This window comes from Phodopus roborovskii, unplaced genomic scaffold (assembly GCF_943737965.1).
Source record: "Phodopus roborovskii unplaced genomic scaffold, PHOROB, whole genome shotgun sequence".
Lineage (NCBI taxonomy): Eukaryota > Metazoa > Chordata > Mammalia > Rodentia > Cricetidae > Phodopus > Phodopus roborovskii.
The window spans coordinates 47,390,572-47,403,224 of record NW_026126480.1 but is presented as its reverse complement, the minus strand read 5'-3'; the positions used below and the strand labels follow the sequence as shown (position 1 = coordinate 47,403,224).

The following is a 12,653-nucleotide window of genomic DNA, read 5'->3' as shown; positions in this document are numbered from 1 at the left end:
CCGTTTGCCTATCTCCAGAAGGGCCTTTGTCTGTAAGTACTAGGCAGCCATGCTGCTCTCTATTAGGCAGAACCAGGGTGGCCCTGTGGCTGCAAGAAGAAGAGACCCTACCCTGTTCTCTGAGCCTTAGGGTGTTCTAGTCCTCAATTAATAGAAGCCAGTCAGGTACCTGTTCTTGTAGCTCAGTGAACACATGCTGTGTTCACCCTGTACCCCAAGCCTCCATAGTGAGATGTACTGCCCTCCAAGCTGGCATAGTCCAGCTACATGGTGGACAGAGGTCCAGCCGAGGGTGACTCACACAGACTCCCAGATGCCCACTCACCTTCTGCCCTTTCACATGGCACATAGCGCCATTTTCTGCTTTTTGGTTTGTTTTTGTTTTTCAGAGCTGTTCGACCTCACAGATGATGCGGAATGTTTTGCTCACTGCCACAGACAACACCAGCAGCTCACAGCTGGCAGCCCTGCTGCAGCTCCACCAGCGGCTGAGGCAACAGGACAGGACCTCCACCAGTCTGTTTGCCAGTGTGGAGCAGAGGCTGGCAACCACTTCCAGGGTAAGGGGAAAGGAGCCTCCACACTTGCTCCTGTGGCCCGCAGGCCTCTGTGCTCACTCACTGACTGCTAAGAGGACAGTGACGCATTCCTTACCTTCTAGCTGTGTGGGTCTAGAGGACCACTCAGCCCCTCCGAGCCTCATGTGCTGTGGGTACAAGGATAAGAAAGCTGAGTGAACTGTAGTTCATTCCCCTCACTTGCCCCAGAGCAGTCTAGGTGTAGTCGGACTTTTTCGTTGGGACCACCAGCTCAAAAATAATGAGACAGAGACTTATTATTAATTATGAAAGGTTGGCCAATAGCTTAGGCTTGTCTCTAACTGGCTCTTTATAACTTAAATCAACCCATTTCTATTCATCTGCGGGTTGCCAGGTGACTCATGGCGTGTTACCTCATCTCCTACATGTCATGCTTCCTCTTAACTCCGCCCTTCTTCCCAGCTTTCTCTCTGCCCGGGAAATCCTGCCTGGCTGCTGGCTATTTAGCTTTTTATTAAACCAAGCACAGTGACATATCTTCACACAATGTGAAGGAATATTCCACAACATTAGACCTTGGTAAAGTCCAGTGACTAGCCAGTTTCATCTGTGCTCTGACAAAGTATGTCAAGAAAAACGGTGGTAAAATCTCACCAACCACAGACAAAATCAGATGATGAGAGTGTACTGGCTGAGCCACTTTTACTCCTCCTCATTCCTAACTGCCTCTTGGTCCTCTTTGGGGGTGGCCCAGATATTTTCCCTTCCCAGGGATGCTTTTTACAACTTCAGGCTGACTCACTGTTGTAAGAGGTACATCTTGTACCAACAAGGACCCTGGGAGCATTCTGTGACAACTCCTAGACCACATAGCAGTGCTCCCTCAAGACATCTCCAGGGATCACCATTAGGGGTAAAGTTACCCCTGAGACCCAGGTCTATCCCCTGAGATGAAAATCTGGCCTCCTTGGGACTTGGAAAAGAGAAGGGAAGAGAGGGGCAAGGTTCAAGGACGGCCAGGTGCTGAGCAGGGAGGTAACTGGCTTGGATGCTGGGTCTGGAGGAAGAGCTGATATGTGTCCAGTCTTACCAGGATTAGGGCTATGCATAGAGGGAAAATAGAGAGTATCCCTACACTAGTGACAACCACAGACTCAGAAATCCAGGCGACCCTACCCCATCTCAAACCCCATGGAAAAACCACCTCTGAGTACCTCAGAGTAGTGAGAACTCTGGGCCAGGTTAGTGGCACTCTATGTGGAAAATCCCCCCCAGCAGTCAGAAAGATTGGCATGTAGCCTTCAGAGGGGCATGAAAGAGAACAGGGGCAATTTTATATACCTAATTTATGCCAGGCAATAGAAGGGAAACTCGGAGACATAAGGGAAACAGTCCCAGACAGAACTATGAACAAGCAGGATAGTCTGGAGACCTGAGAGAGGAGTTCATAACACTCAAAACAAGTGCTGTGGGTGAGACCAGAGCCTAACAGCATCCTGTTAGGCTCGAGGCAAATCATGCGTTAAAAGGAGTGCAAGGGGAAGGGGGAAGGAGGAGAATTTAAGAGTCTAAGGTCCTGTGGCCACCAGAGAAGTGGTGTGATTCACAAGTTCACAGTGACAGCCATAGTCCCCAAGCAGAGCCATTAGAACCATGTGTATCAAAATAACAGAAAGAGTGGAAATCAATTCAAAAGAAAGCAAGTGGATTATAAAAACCTGTGGTTCTGTACGTAAAGAACAGTACGGCAGTAGCTGTACTTATTGAGTGTATTGGCAATGACAATAAATACTTGTTGAGTGACACTCTATGTCAGAGACTAGATTTAAAAAAAAAAAGACCACAGACTCCTGATGCAACTGCTTAGAAGAAGCATTTTACACATGGGGACAGGAAGGTTAAAACTCAAAGCTCAGATGATCAGACACGGTACACTGTGTTACTAGAGATGGAAGGACCTCATACTGACACAGGGGTCAACTTAGCAAGAAGTCCTGTCCACCCAGTGACACACACAACCTCAACGGATACAAAAAGAGCAGCAGGCCAAACTGTAATTCTTGCAGGGAACATTAAGCACTCTCTCCATCATCCACACCGCAACTGTGGCTCAAGCCAGCCCTACGCAGACAACCTGGAGGCCCTGTCCCAGCTGACATCCAAAGATACCACTCCATGGGTGTCATCACCCATACCCTGCCCAAGTGTGTCTATGTAACAAAAACCTACCAGACCCAGGGCAACAGCAGCCTTGTCTTAGTTACTATTCTATTGCCATGACAAAAGCACCATGATCAAAACAACTTATAAAAGAAAGCATTTCGTCTGAGGGCCATGGTTCCAGAGGGTTAGAGTCCATGACCATGATGGCAGGAGCATGGTGGCAGGCAGACATGATGTAAGAACAGAAGCCGGGAGCTCACTGAGAATGCCGTGTGCTTTCGAAACCTCAAAGCTCACACCTGGTGACACACCGCCTCCAACAAAGACCACATCTCCTAATCCTGCCTACTGGGACCAAGCATTCAAATATATAGGCCTATGGGGCCATTCTCATCCAAAGCACCACAAGAGGTATGCTCACACGACAGAACATCCTGCAGCAAGGAGAGCTTGCTACCTACCGTATGAATCTGCATGGCAATAGCCAGGCAGAAAAACAAACCTCCTCCGTTAGCAGTCTGTTCACAGCCTCTATGTGGAGGAGCTATCTTTTCACCTGCCGAGTGGGTACAGCCATTGTGAAAACTCCACCAGGTGCTTTATGTAGAGTTTCCATGGCTTCCTGTTGCTTATTCTTTGATAAAAGTTTTCTAAGAAATGATTGTAGTTTTTCCAACTCAAAGCTTTGTCTTAAAGCCATGAGCATTAGCAACTCACCCAGGAGATCCCAGGATGCTCCCCAGGGCTCATGCTGGCTGCCTGCCACTGACAGTAGAGACCCTTATGTGTGTAGTGTCTAGGATTGCTCAGATTTTCCCTGTACAATCCTCACAGGAAAGTAGAACTGGGGTCTGAAGCAAACCAACAGCAAGCTCAGGACTAAGTGGAGGCTCTCAGATAGGCTGGAGGAAGCAGTAAGGACCTTCTTTTTGTTTTGTTTTTCGAGACAAGACAAGGTTTCTTTGTGTAGCCCCGGCTGTCCTGGAACCAGGCTGGCCTTGAACTCGAAAAGATCCTCCTGCATCTGCAGTGCTGGGATTAAAGGTGTGCACCACCACCACCCAGCAGTAAGGACATTATTGAAGAGAAGCTATTTAAGGTGTCTGGAAACCACTGCAGCAAGTAGGCAGGATGCCTTTCTTCCTTCCTCCCCTCCCTCCCTTCCTTCCTTCCTTCCTTCCTTCCTTCCTTCCTTCCTTCCTTCCTTCCTTCCTTTGTTTTTAAGAGGAGTCAGTGAACTTCTAATGCCTCTGCTGCCCTCTTGTGGTGGTAATGCATGCCACGGCCCAAACCACCTGGGGGAGAGCAATGGTCCTGGGTCCTGAGTGATTTTTTCCCCCCTGTCACACGCAGGCATGGCAGGGCCTCTGTGTCACAGATCAGCATTTCACCTTCCTGAATGAGATTCCACCCATGTTCCGGATCCTCTTTCTGCATCACTCACGAGACAGGTGAGGTCTCCCCCCCTCCCTTCGCTGTAAATCTCTGCTGTGTTGAGAAGCCAAGCAAGGAGGCATGGGCACAGCAAGCTTACCACACCTCAGCTCCTACCCTGAGGCAGACTGGGCCATCCAGAAAGCATGATGGACAGACGCAGCTAGCCCAGTTGACTGGCGTGGGCACTCACTTGTTCAATCTAGAAACATGGCAAATCCTCTTCTGACTTCTGGAAAAGGCCAGGATGGATTTCCATGATGGTGGGGACTGTGTTGGGATGGAGGCTCTCTGTGATCTGTGCCCACACAGGGTCTTTCTCTTAGGTCTGTGTAGGCCTACGCTGCTGGGTCTTTGGTAATTTCAAGTCCTCTGCCTGGCAAAGTAAACAAGGAAAGGTACCTGTTGGGTGCCAGCTGCAGATTATCTTGATGTGCTCCTGAGACCTGTCCTGTGTGCCTTGCTGTTTACCTCCTCTGGGAATGGGCTTGTGACTTCACTCTACTTACAGGTCCTATCTGTATGGCGCTGCCTTTGAGAGACCAAAGTCCATGCCTGCACCCAAGGGGAAAATGATACCAGTGGGCGGTAAGCTTGGGTGAAAGCAGGGCTCCTCCCATTGACTCCAGATGGATTGCAGTGGGTTGAGAAATCCCCACCACACAGCAGGACCTGTCACTTCCAGATGAAGGGGTGAGGGGAGGCTAAGCCCATAATAGAAATCAGAATCACCACACATTTTTCAGGGATCCAAAGGATCCATACCTCCCAAGAGCTCCCTTGTCAGTCACCACTGTGTTTTACCTCTGCCTGAACGTTCTGGGTACCAGCCCTTGTGCTGCCCAGAGAGGAATGGTGAACTCTATGCGAAGACCTTCCCATCATATACCTCACTTCTGAACATGTCCACAAGGACTCTTAAAGCTCTGCCTGTTCACACACCCCTAGTAGCTGGCTCTGAGCCCTGTAAAGGCCATGGGTATGTCTCTACATACAGGTCACTGCAAGGTAATGAGGGTGACTATGAGTCCAACTGCCTTCTCAGACTTGTTGACCAGGGTCCAGTGGTTCCGGAAGCAGACACAGACCCAGGTACACAGCAAAGATAGGACCTTGAACCCAAGCACTTGAGGCCTAAGGCTCCCAAGCCATATTGCAGACTGAAGTCCATCCCAGGGAAAGCCAGAGCTCTAAAGTTGGGTTGGACCAGGATTCTGGGTACAGATCTCAAGAGGATGAAAGTGAAGGCTTGGGAAAGGTAGGGAGCTCTCTGAGTCCTTGAGTTTAGTTTGGCCCCAGTGAAGGTGTCTAGTTACTTCTTCTCTGCAGAGCATAGGGTTAGCTGTTCGGGGCCTATCCCTACCAGCAGGATACTCCATAGTGTCATCAGATGACAGGGGCAGGGCTGAGATGTCAGGATAGCCTCAGGAAAACCACTGGGAGCATTGGGCTGGGAAGGACCAGAGCATGCCAGCACTCTATCTGGCAGGGTTGGAGCTCAGTTCTTTCCCTGGGGTCTTCCTGATTGGGTGGAAGCCATGTCTAAACACCCCTGGACAATAGGGTGTGGTTTGGGTTGGAACAGAAAACGGACACCTTGCATGATTCGGAGCGAGACCTGTGTATGCAGAGGCTCAACAGCATCCTGGAGCAAATGGAGGAATATCTGAAGCCCATCGCCCCCCTGTTCATCTTCCCAGATGCCAGGTATCAGCTTGTCATCTCCTCTGAAAGTTCCCAGGGGCAGCCAGCTTCCTGACGCCAGGTGATAGGCAGTTGTCTCCAGCTGGAGCAGAAGGAGCTGGAGACTGTTGTGCATGGCCTACAAGTCCCACAGTAACCGGAATCTGGAGCCTACAGGAAAGATAATCTGGGTGTAGCTGAAGGCCAGCTTTAACCCCAGATCTGGACCCCCAAAGTACTGATGTGAGCTGAGTCCCCAGTTGTGATGAGCAGAAAGCCAGAGCTGGTTTCTGGAATCTCCCTCCATGTGGAAGCTGGTCTCTGAGCATCCTGTCTCTACTAAGGACAGACATGAGAGCTTAGCTCTTCTGTGTGTTTTGTAGATAGGCATCTAGCTGCAGCTGCTGCCCCTGCCCCACTAACACCCTGGTCTGAGTGTGGTGTGGGAGAACTGGCAAGTCCCCAGGACTCAGCCTCTGGCATTCATTTGGGAAGAAGGTAGAGGTGGCCTTCTTCTCTAGCAACAGGAGGCCATCTTGTGGTCCCTGTTCTTTTTGACACTCTGTGAAATTCCCCTGGTGTAGAGATGGCCCTCAACGATTGCTGGGTATGGGAGCATGTGTCTTCTACCCCAGCACTCAGGAGGCAGAGGCAGGTGGATCTCTGTGAGTTTGAGGCCAGCTGGGTTTACATTGAGATTTGTGAGTCAGGGAGAGCTGTAGAGAGTGACTATGTCTTAAAAAACCCAAACAACGCAGCAATTGTTGGCTGAGAAACAGGCTGAGTGGTGCTTCCCATAGCCTTTGAGTATCTTCCCACTCTAATTTCAGAGCACAGATGTTAGCGGCTATGGCTGATGGAGGGAAACACAAAGGCAAAGAGAAGGAAAGGAAGCTGTCTCTCCCTTCAGGTGAGTAGCCAGGACAGACCCACAGGCCAGTACTGGGACCTCAGGAGCCTGTGTGGGTACTCGCCCTCCCATTAGGCAAAACCTAAGTGGGTCAGGAGTCACAGGTTCCAAATCCAAACAAGTCCCACTGCCGAGTGCTACACAGGGCCCTTTGAGGTCCCCAGTACACAATCACCCCAGTTTAGATGAAAGGCCACAGGTCAGTGGTTCTCAGTCTTCCTAATACGGTGACCTCATGTTGTGGTGACCCCCAACCACAAAATTATTTTCATTGTTACTTCAAAACTGTGATTTTTCTCCTGTTATGGATTGTAATGGAAATATTGGTGTTTTCCAATGGCCTCAGGCAACCCCTATGAAGATTCATTTGGTCCCCAAAGGGGTCATGGCCCATAGGTTGAGGATCACAGCCCTAGAAAGTCCTGGGCACTGAGACTGAGTCTCCACCTTGCATTAAACTCCCAGGATTAAAAATAGGAACGAAGAGTCACTGCTGGGTTTCAAGCAAACCTGTTCTGGTTTTGAAAATTAAGAAAACCCAGTTGAAGTGCCTGTGGCCCCACTCTTGGGTACCAGCGTAACTGCAGGCAGAACGGCAGTATGTCATCAGTCAGTGACCCACATGTATAGACAGAAAGAGGTTACCAGTTGGGTCATGAGAGTGAGCCTTCCTTCCAGGACCCTCTGAAGAACTCACTGTTTGGAAAGTCATCTGGGAGGAGTTTTCATCAGCCTGAACATGGGAATCATGTGTCTTGAGACTATAAGGTGTGCCACTAAGTATGGGCTCTATCCAGGTTCACGTTGTGAGCTTGTTGTCACCATCAAAACCAGTGGCTGCCATCAGTGTAGCTATGCCTCTGTAAGCTGGACTGGGGCCACACTTTTCCCTCATATTTCCATGCCAGGGACAGCGGCCACCAGGCCAGTCCCCTAGCCACAAAGTCAGGGCTTGGAGAGATGACGCTCAAGATCCAGGGTCTTCCCGGTCCCTAGAGCTGGTCTCTCCCCGAGTTTGAGCTGCTGTCATTTCCATTCCACAGGGCAGCCTGATCCTGAGTACATGATCCTGATTGTAGACAAGCTTCTACTAGAGTTGCCCCTTGAGGGGTTCTCTATGCTCGATGAGGTCACCTCCCTGTCAAGGGAATTTTCTCTCCATATGCTGTGGAATCGTCTCCACAAGGAGGAACTAGGTGAGTAGTGCCTCAGTCACAGTAATGCTTAGTTTTAAAATGGGAATTTTCAAATTACGTTTCAGATAAATCATTGTTGACTCCTGTCAAAAGGTAGGGAGTGAGGCACTGGGGTGCAGCCCAGTGTGGAGTGCTTGACTAGCATGTGCAGGGCCCTGGGTTCCAGAGCTAGCACTGAAAACAATTGCCAAGTATTTTAACATTTCCCTTGGCCCACATTCATTCAAAAATCATTTCTAGAATAGACACTTGGTACTGTGCATGGAAGCCCACTTGAGTCCATGTTTCATGAGTGCTGATACCATAGCAAAGAAGAATCCTGCTGGTCAAAAAGTCTGATACCCAGAACCACTTGGCTAGATGTTGAAGGGCAGTGAGGGAAGGCAGGCCCCAAGTTAGGCCTGGGCAAGGTAGAAAACAAGAATTTGGGGACCATCACCTGTGAGACTGCAAGATACTTCAGTCTGTGAAAGTCCTCTGAACTGTTCCCGGGGCATACTGCCACTTTGGAATGCATGTTGTCCATCGATAAATACCAAATTGGAGCTGAAAATATAGCTCAATGATGGAACATTCACCTAGGGTGAACAAGGCCCTTGGTTATAAACCCAGGACTGCAAAAACAGAAAAGCATGCACTGATCAATATATACCAAATTAAGTTAAAAATCAATTAGACATCTGTTGCTACTCCAGATAAAATAATGCCAGCCACATTCTTCCAACCAAGATGACAAATAACTGAAAAAGAAAAAGCAAGGAACCAGCCAACCCTGTATGGCTACACCCCCCACCCCCAAGAGGGGGAGATACGTGGTGTCTTAGTTAGGGTTTTGTAGCACAAATTCTAATTGATATTAATAATAACTCAGAGCCAGCTATCAGGGGGTGAAATCAGAAAGTTCAGAGAAGTGAAGCAGCCAGTCACCACTAGAGAGGTCTTATCTCTACCAATGCTCAGACCATGGGGGGTCATCCTGTCCTCAGACTGCTTCCTCAGATCACCTGGCCTCTATGGCTGACTAGTATGGCTAGATTTGCACTCTGCTCTTCAGGAAAACTTTATCTGTTAGGTCATAAACAAAATACCATGACAGGGTTTCTATCGCTATGAAGAGACACCATGACCGAGGCAACTCCTGTCAGGGAAAACTTTTAATGGGAGTGGCTTACATTTTTCAGAGGTTTAGTTCATTGTCCTCATGGTAGGACATGGTGGTGTGCAGGCAGACATGGTGCTGTAGAAGAAGCTAATTCCTACATCTTAACTAATAGGCAATAGGAAGTGGGCTGAGACACTGGGTGTTATCTTGAGCATGTGTGAGACCTCAAAGCCTGCCTCCACAATGACACACTTCCCCACAACATGACCACACCTACTCCCCAAGGCCACACCTCCTAAGAGTGCCACTCCCTTTGGGGGCCATTTTCTTTCAAACCACCACATACGGCCCAGGTGCTTCTTAGAGTCTTGTGGCTCAAACATGGGCACAAACAGCAGGAATATCGGGGGTGGAGGGTGGAGCTTGTGGGCTGGGCCTGGAGGGAAAGCTGAGAAACTTGGGGACAACATATCGAGAAGTGACACCTGTCTAAAATAGCCTACAGAGTACCCTATGGAGGTCAGCAGAAATGAGGCCAGCAATGGTAAACCCAAAGGTCAGAGAAAGAAACAAGCAGCCATGGTGTAAGGGGGTGAGAACTGTTTTTATTCCATTTAAAAAATCCATTTAAAATATTTTGAGCAAATCCTTGTGAAAAAAAAATAATAGCAATACTTGTGGGATATTGTAATATGTGTGACAAGACCAGGGCAAGAGCTGAGGCAGGGGGATGATGCAAGCTATGCAAGGGTCCTGTGCCATAACTGTTGCAGGGTAGTGCTACTTAAAGTGAGACTGTGATAAAATGTAAACTAAACCCTCAAGCAATCACTAAGAACAACCCAAGCCATTGGTGGGGATGGGAGATGAAGCTGATCATGGGAAGCTTACTGAAACTCCACACACATCTATAGCCACTAGGATGGCCGTAGCTGAACAGGTTTGTGGGTGAGGACTGGAGGCCTCTGTGTCCAGGGATGATCACAGGATGAACGATTTTGGAATGATGGGTATATACCATGGGAATCAACCGGGCAAAGGAACACATGTTATCTCGTGTCTGTGGCATTCCCATTCACCGCAGCCTAAGTGACCATCACTGGGTGAACCATTACAGAAGATGGACCTTACTGCAAAATAGAGCACTATTCAGCCATAGAAGAGAAGGAGGCCTTGCTTTAAGGCAACATGGATGAGCCTGGAGGACACTGTGCCAGGCACAGACAACAAACATACATGATGTCACTCACACTGGGAGTCTTATAAAGTTCAACTCCACAGCAGAGAGAAAAGGGTAGGCATGGGCTGGAAGCAGGGAGCTACTAGCCCAGGGCACAAAATCCTAGTTGGAGAAAAAAAGTTTGTGAGCTTGGTTGAGTGACATGGTGATTGTGGCCAATGCAATGCTATGTTTTTTGTTTTGCTTTTTAAATTTTTTTTGAAAGTGGCTAAGAGTAGGGTTTAGGTGATTTTTGCCAAGCAGCAGCAATGGGACTGTGTGGTGTGACTGTTTGGCAGGCTCAGCTCCACTAGCTCACAGTGTTTCAGAGTAGCCTACCATGCGTCAATTGTGTTTGTTAATTCAAGTAAAAGATGAATGATTCAAAATTTAAATAAATAACTAAATTAAATGTCTACTGTTACAAGTAATGGGGAAGATGCATGCTTGCCCACTGTTGATGGGGATGGCATGCAGGAGACCTACCTTGGGACATGGTCAGGAGGGTCATAACACACTGGGCCACAGGTGACCCATGCATCCTCTCCTTAGTGTTTATACAAGTAACAAGAAGGCCTGTGTAGACATAATAAAAATCTTAGACTTTACAGCTCCCTGTGACAGCCCAAATCTGGAAGCCACTGAACTGAAACACTCAGGTTCGTGTCCTTGCACAGTTTTGTGGACTTGATCTGACTGGAACTGGTGAGGGAATAAAGATATGACCACACACACACACACACACACACACACACACAGAAAGGCGAAAGAGAGAGAGAGAGAGAGAGAGAGGAGAGAGAGGCTGAGATTAGGTGGACTGGACTCCCTGATGGAGAAGTCACAGGACCATATTGGAAGCTCAGCATGTTTTTATATACAGTTAAACAGAGAGAGGTAGGGTTTTCACACACAGCTGGACATGGAGGTGGGTTATTACAGATAGATAAAAAGGAGGCAAAAATTATTATGTAGAGCTAAACAAATTAGCTAATCTCGGTAGGAGCCGTAGTAGGGGAGCAGTTCTCAGACTGTAAATTCCTGGAGGGAGAAAGCCACAGTGGACATTTTCTTAACACACTACCAACATCCACATATGGACTAGAGGAAGACTTTGCCATTCCCTTCAGAGCCCTTCCTTGGGACATGGGGTGGATATGGGGTTGACATGGCCATGCCCATGTCAACAGCACACATTCATTAAGGTCTTCCTCTACTCCCTACAACTGAGCAGCCATTTGATGGTCATTTGAGCACCCTCTTGGATGGATGGCATATGGAACTATATCATCAATGAGATTTGCCCACGGAAAAACTCAAAAAGAGGGCACACAGCAGATAACCTTCATTTCTGGAAAATTCTGCAAAGCGCAAATTGGTGTCCACTTAGAAAGCAAATAAGTAGCTATTTGGTAGGGCAAAGGCCTCAGGAAATGCAAGACTGTGATGTATCTGAGGGCCTGTGTGAAGGCCAGGTCTGGCTCTGACAGAGGACCCATTAGAACCAAGTAGCCTCTTAGTGTGTTCCTGAGAAGTGTCCTTGGAAAAATGAGGATGGCAGAGAGCCATGCCTGTCGCTGTGGAAGTACCACCCTGGAAGGCAGAGAAAGGAGAAGGTCCAGTGTGGAGAAGGGAGAAGATGGTCACAGTAGGGCTTGGAGCCATCCATATGAAGACCTGCTTGCTCACTGGGGACAGCTCAGCACAGAAAGGACACAGGTTTAAAGTCTCTATTCAGAGACCCTGGGACCATCAGGGGCCCAAATCCTACAGGCATTCTGGTGAGTTCCTCATGTGAAAGGTCAGTGGTCAGAAATGTGTGCCTCGAAGCCTTGAGGGCTAATCGTTCCTCAAGAGCGTTTCTTGGACCGAAGAAGCTTTGTGTTTTGACATGACAAAAATGAAAACTAATTGTTCTCACCGCTTCAGACTCACGACATTCAAAATTGAGCTAAGTAGCACCTGCTGACACATCACAATTGTCATTGTCCTCCACAGAAGGCAGTGTGAAGAAAGAGATCAAAAGCAAGGAATTCAAGAAGAAAAGTCCAGGAAAGAAAGGCTGGAAGGTAGGTGGGTGGGAGCCTAGAGGCGCCTTGCTCCTCTCAGCTTGAGTTTGGTAAGGCCCACCAGATCCACCAAGGCCCAGCTGGTGGCCCCAGGTGTTGATGCCTCTCTCTGTGTTGCAGAGCGCCACCATCCGGGTCATCCCACCCGAATGCATCCTAATCGACTGCGACACTATCAAGTGTATCCTTTTATGAGTGCTCACGGCCCCCCAGGACTCTGCTTTTGTTTCTTGTTTGTCCTTAACTCAGAGCAGTTGTTGTGGACCCTTATGAGGAGGCCGAGGGCAAAGGTGAGCACATCACGTGGGCCCTTGGCATATAGGCCGAGGCCACCTAGGCCT

At 48.6% G+C, this 12,653-nt stretch overlaps 1 protein-coding gene across 1 annotated transcript in view; it reads left to right on the top strand.

Moving 5' to 3' along the window:
• The window catches only part of Cfap46 (cilia and flagella associated protein 46), an 84,161-nt gene that overhangs the window by 65,934 nt on the left and 5,574 nt on the right, over nt 1-12,653 (top strand). Inside the window, exons 44-53 of the mRNA XM_051193280.1 lie at nt 390-560; nt 4,056-4,153; nt 4,648-4,724; nt 5,134-5,228; nt 5,722-5,843; nt 6,650-6,729; nt 7,773-7,925; nt 12,242-12,312; nt 12,433-12,493; nt 12,567-12,602. Coding sequence (XP_051049237.1) covers nt 390-560; nt 4,056-4,153; nt 4,648-4,724; nt 5,134-5,228; nt 5,722-5,843; nt 6,650-6,729; nt 7,773-7,925; nt 12,242-12,312; nt 12,433-12,493; nt 12,567-12,602 — 964 coding nt within the window. The remainder of the gene's footprint in view (nt 1-389; nt 561-4,055; nt 4,154-4,647; nt 4,725-5,133; nt 5,229-5,721; nt 5,844-6,649; nt 6,730-7,772; nt 7,926-12,241; nt 12,313-12,432; nt 12,494-12,566; nt 12,603-12,653) is intronic.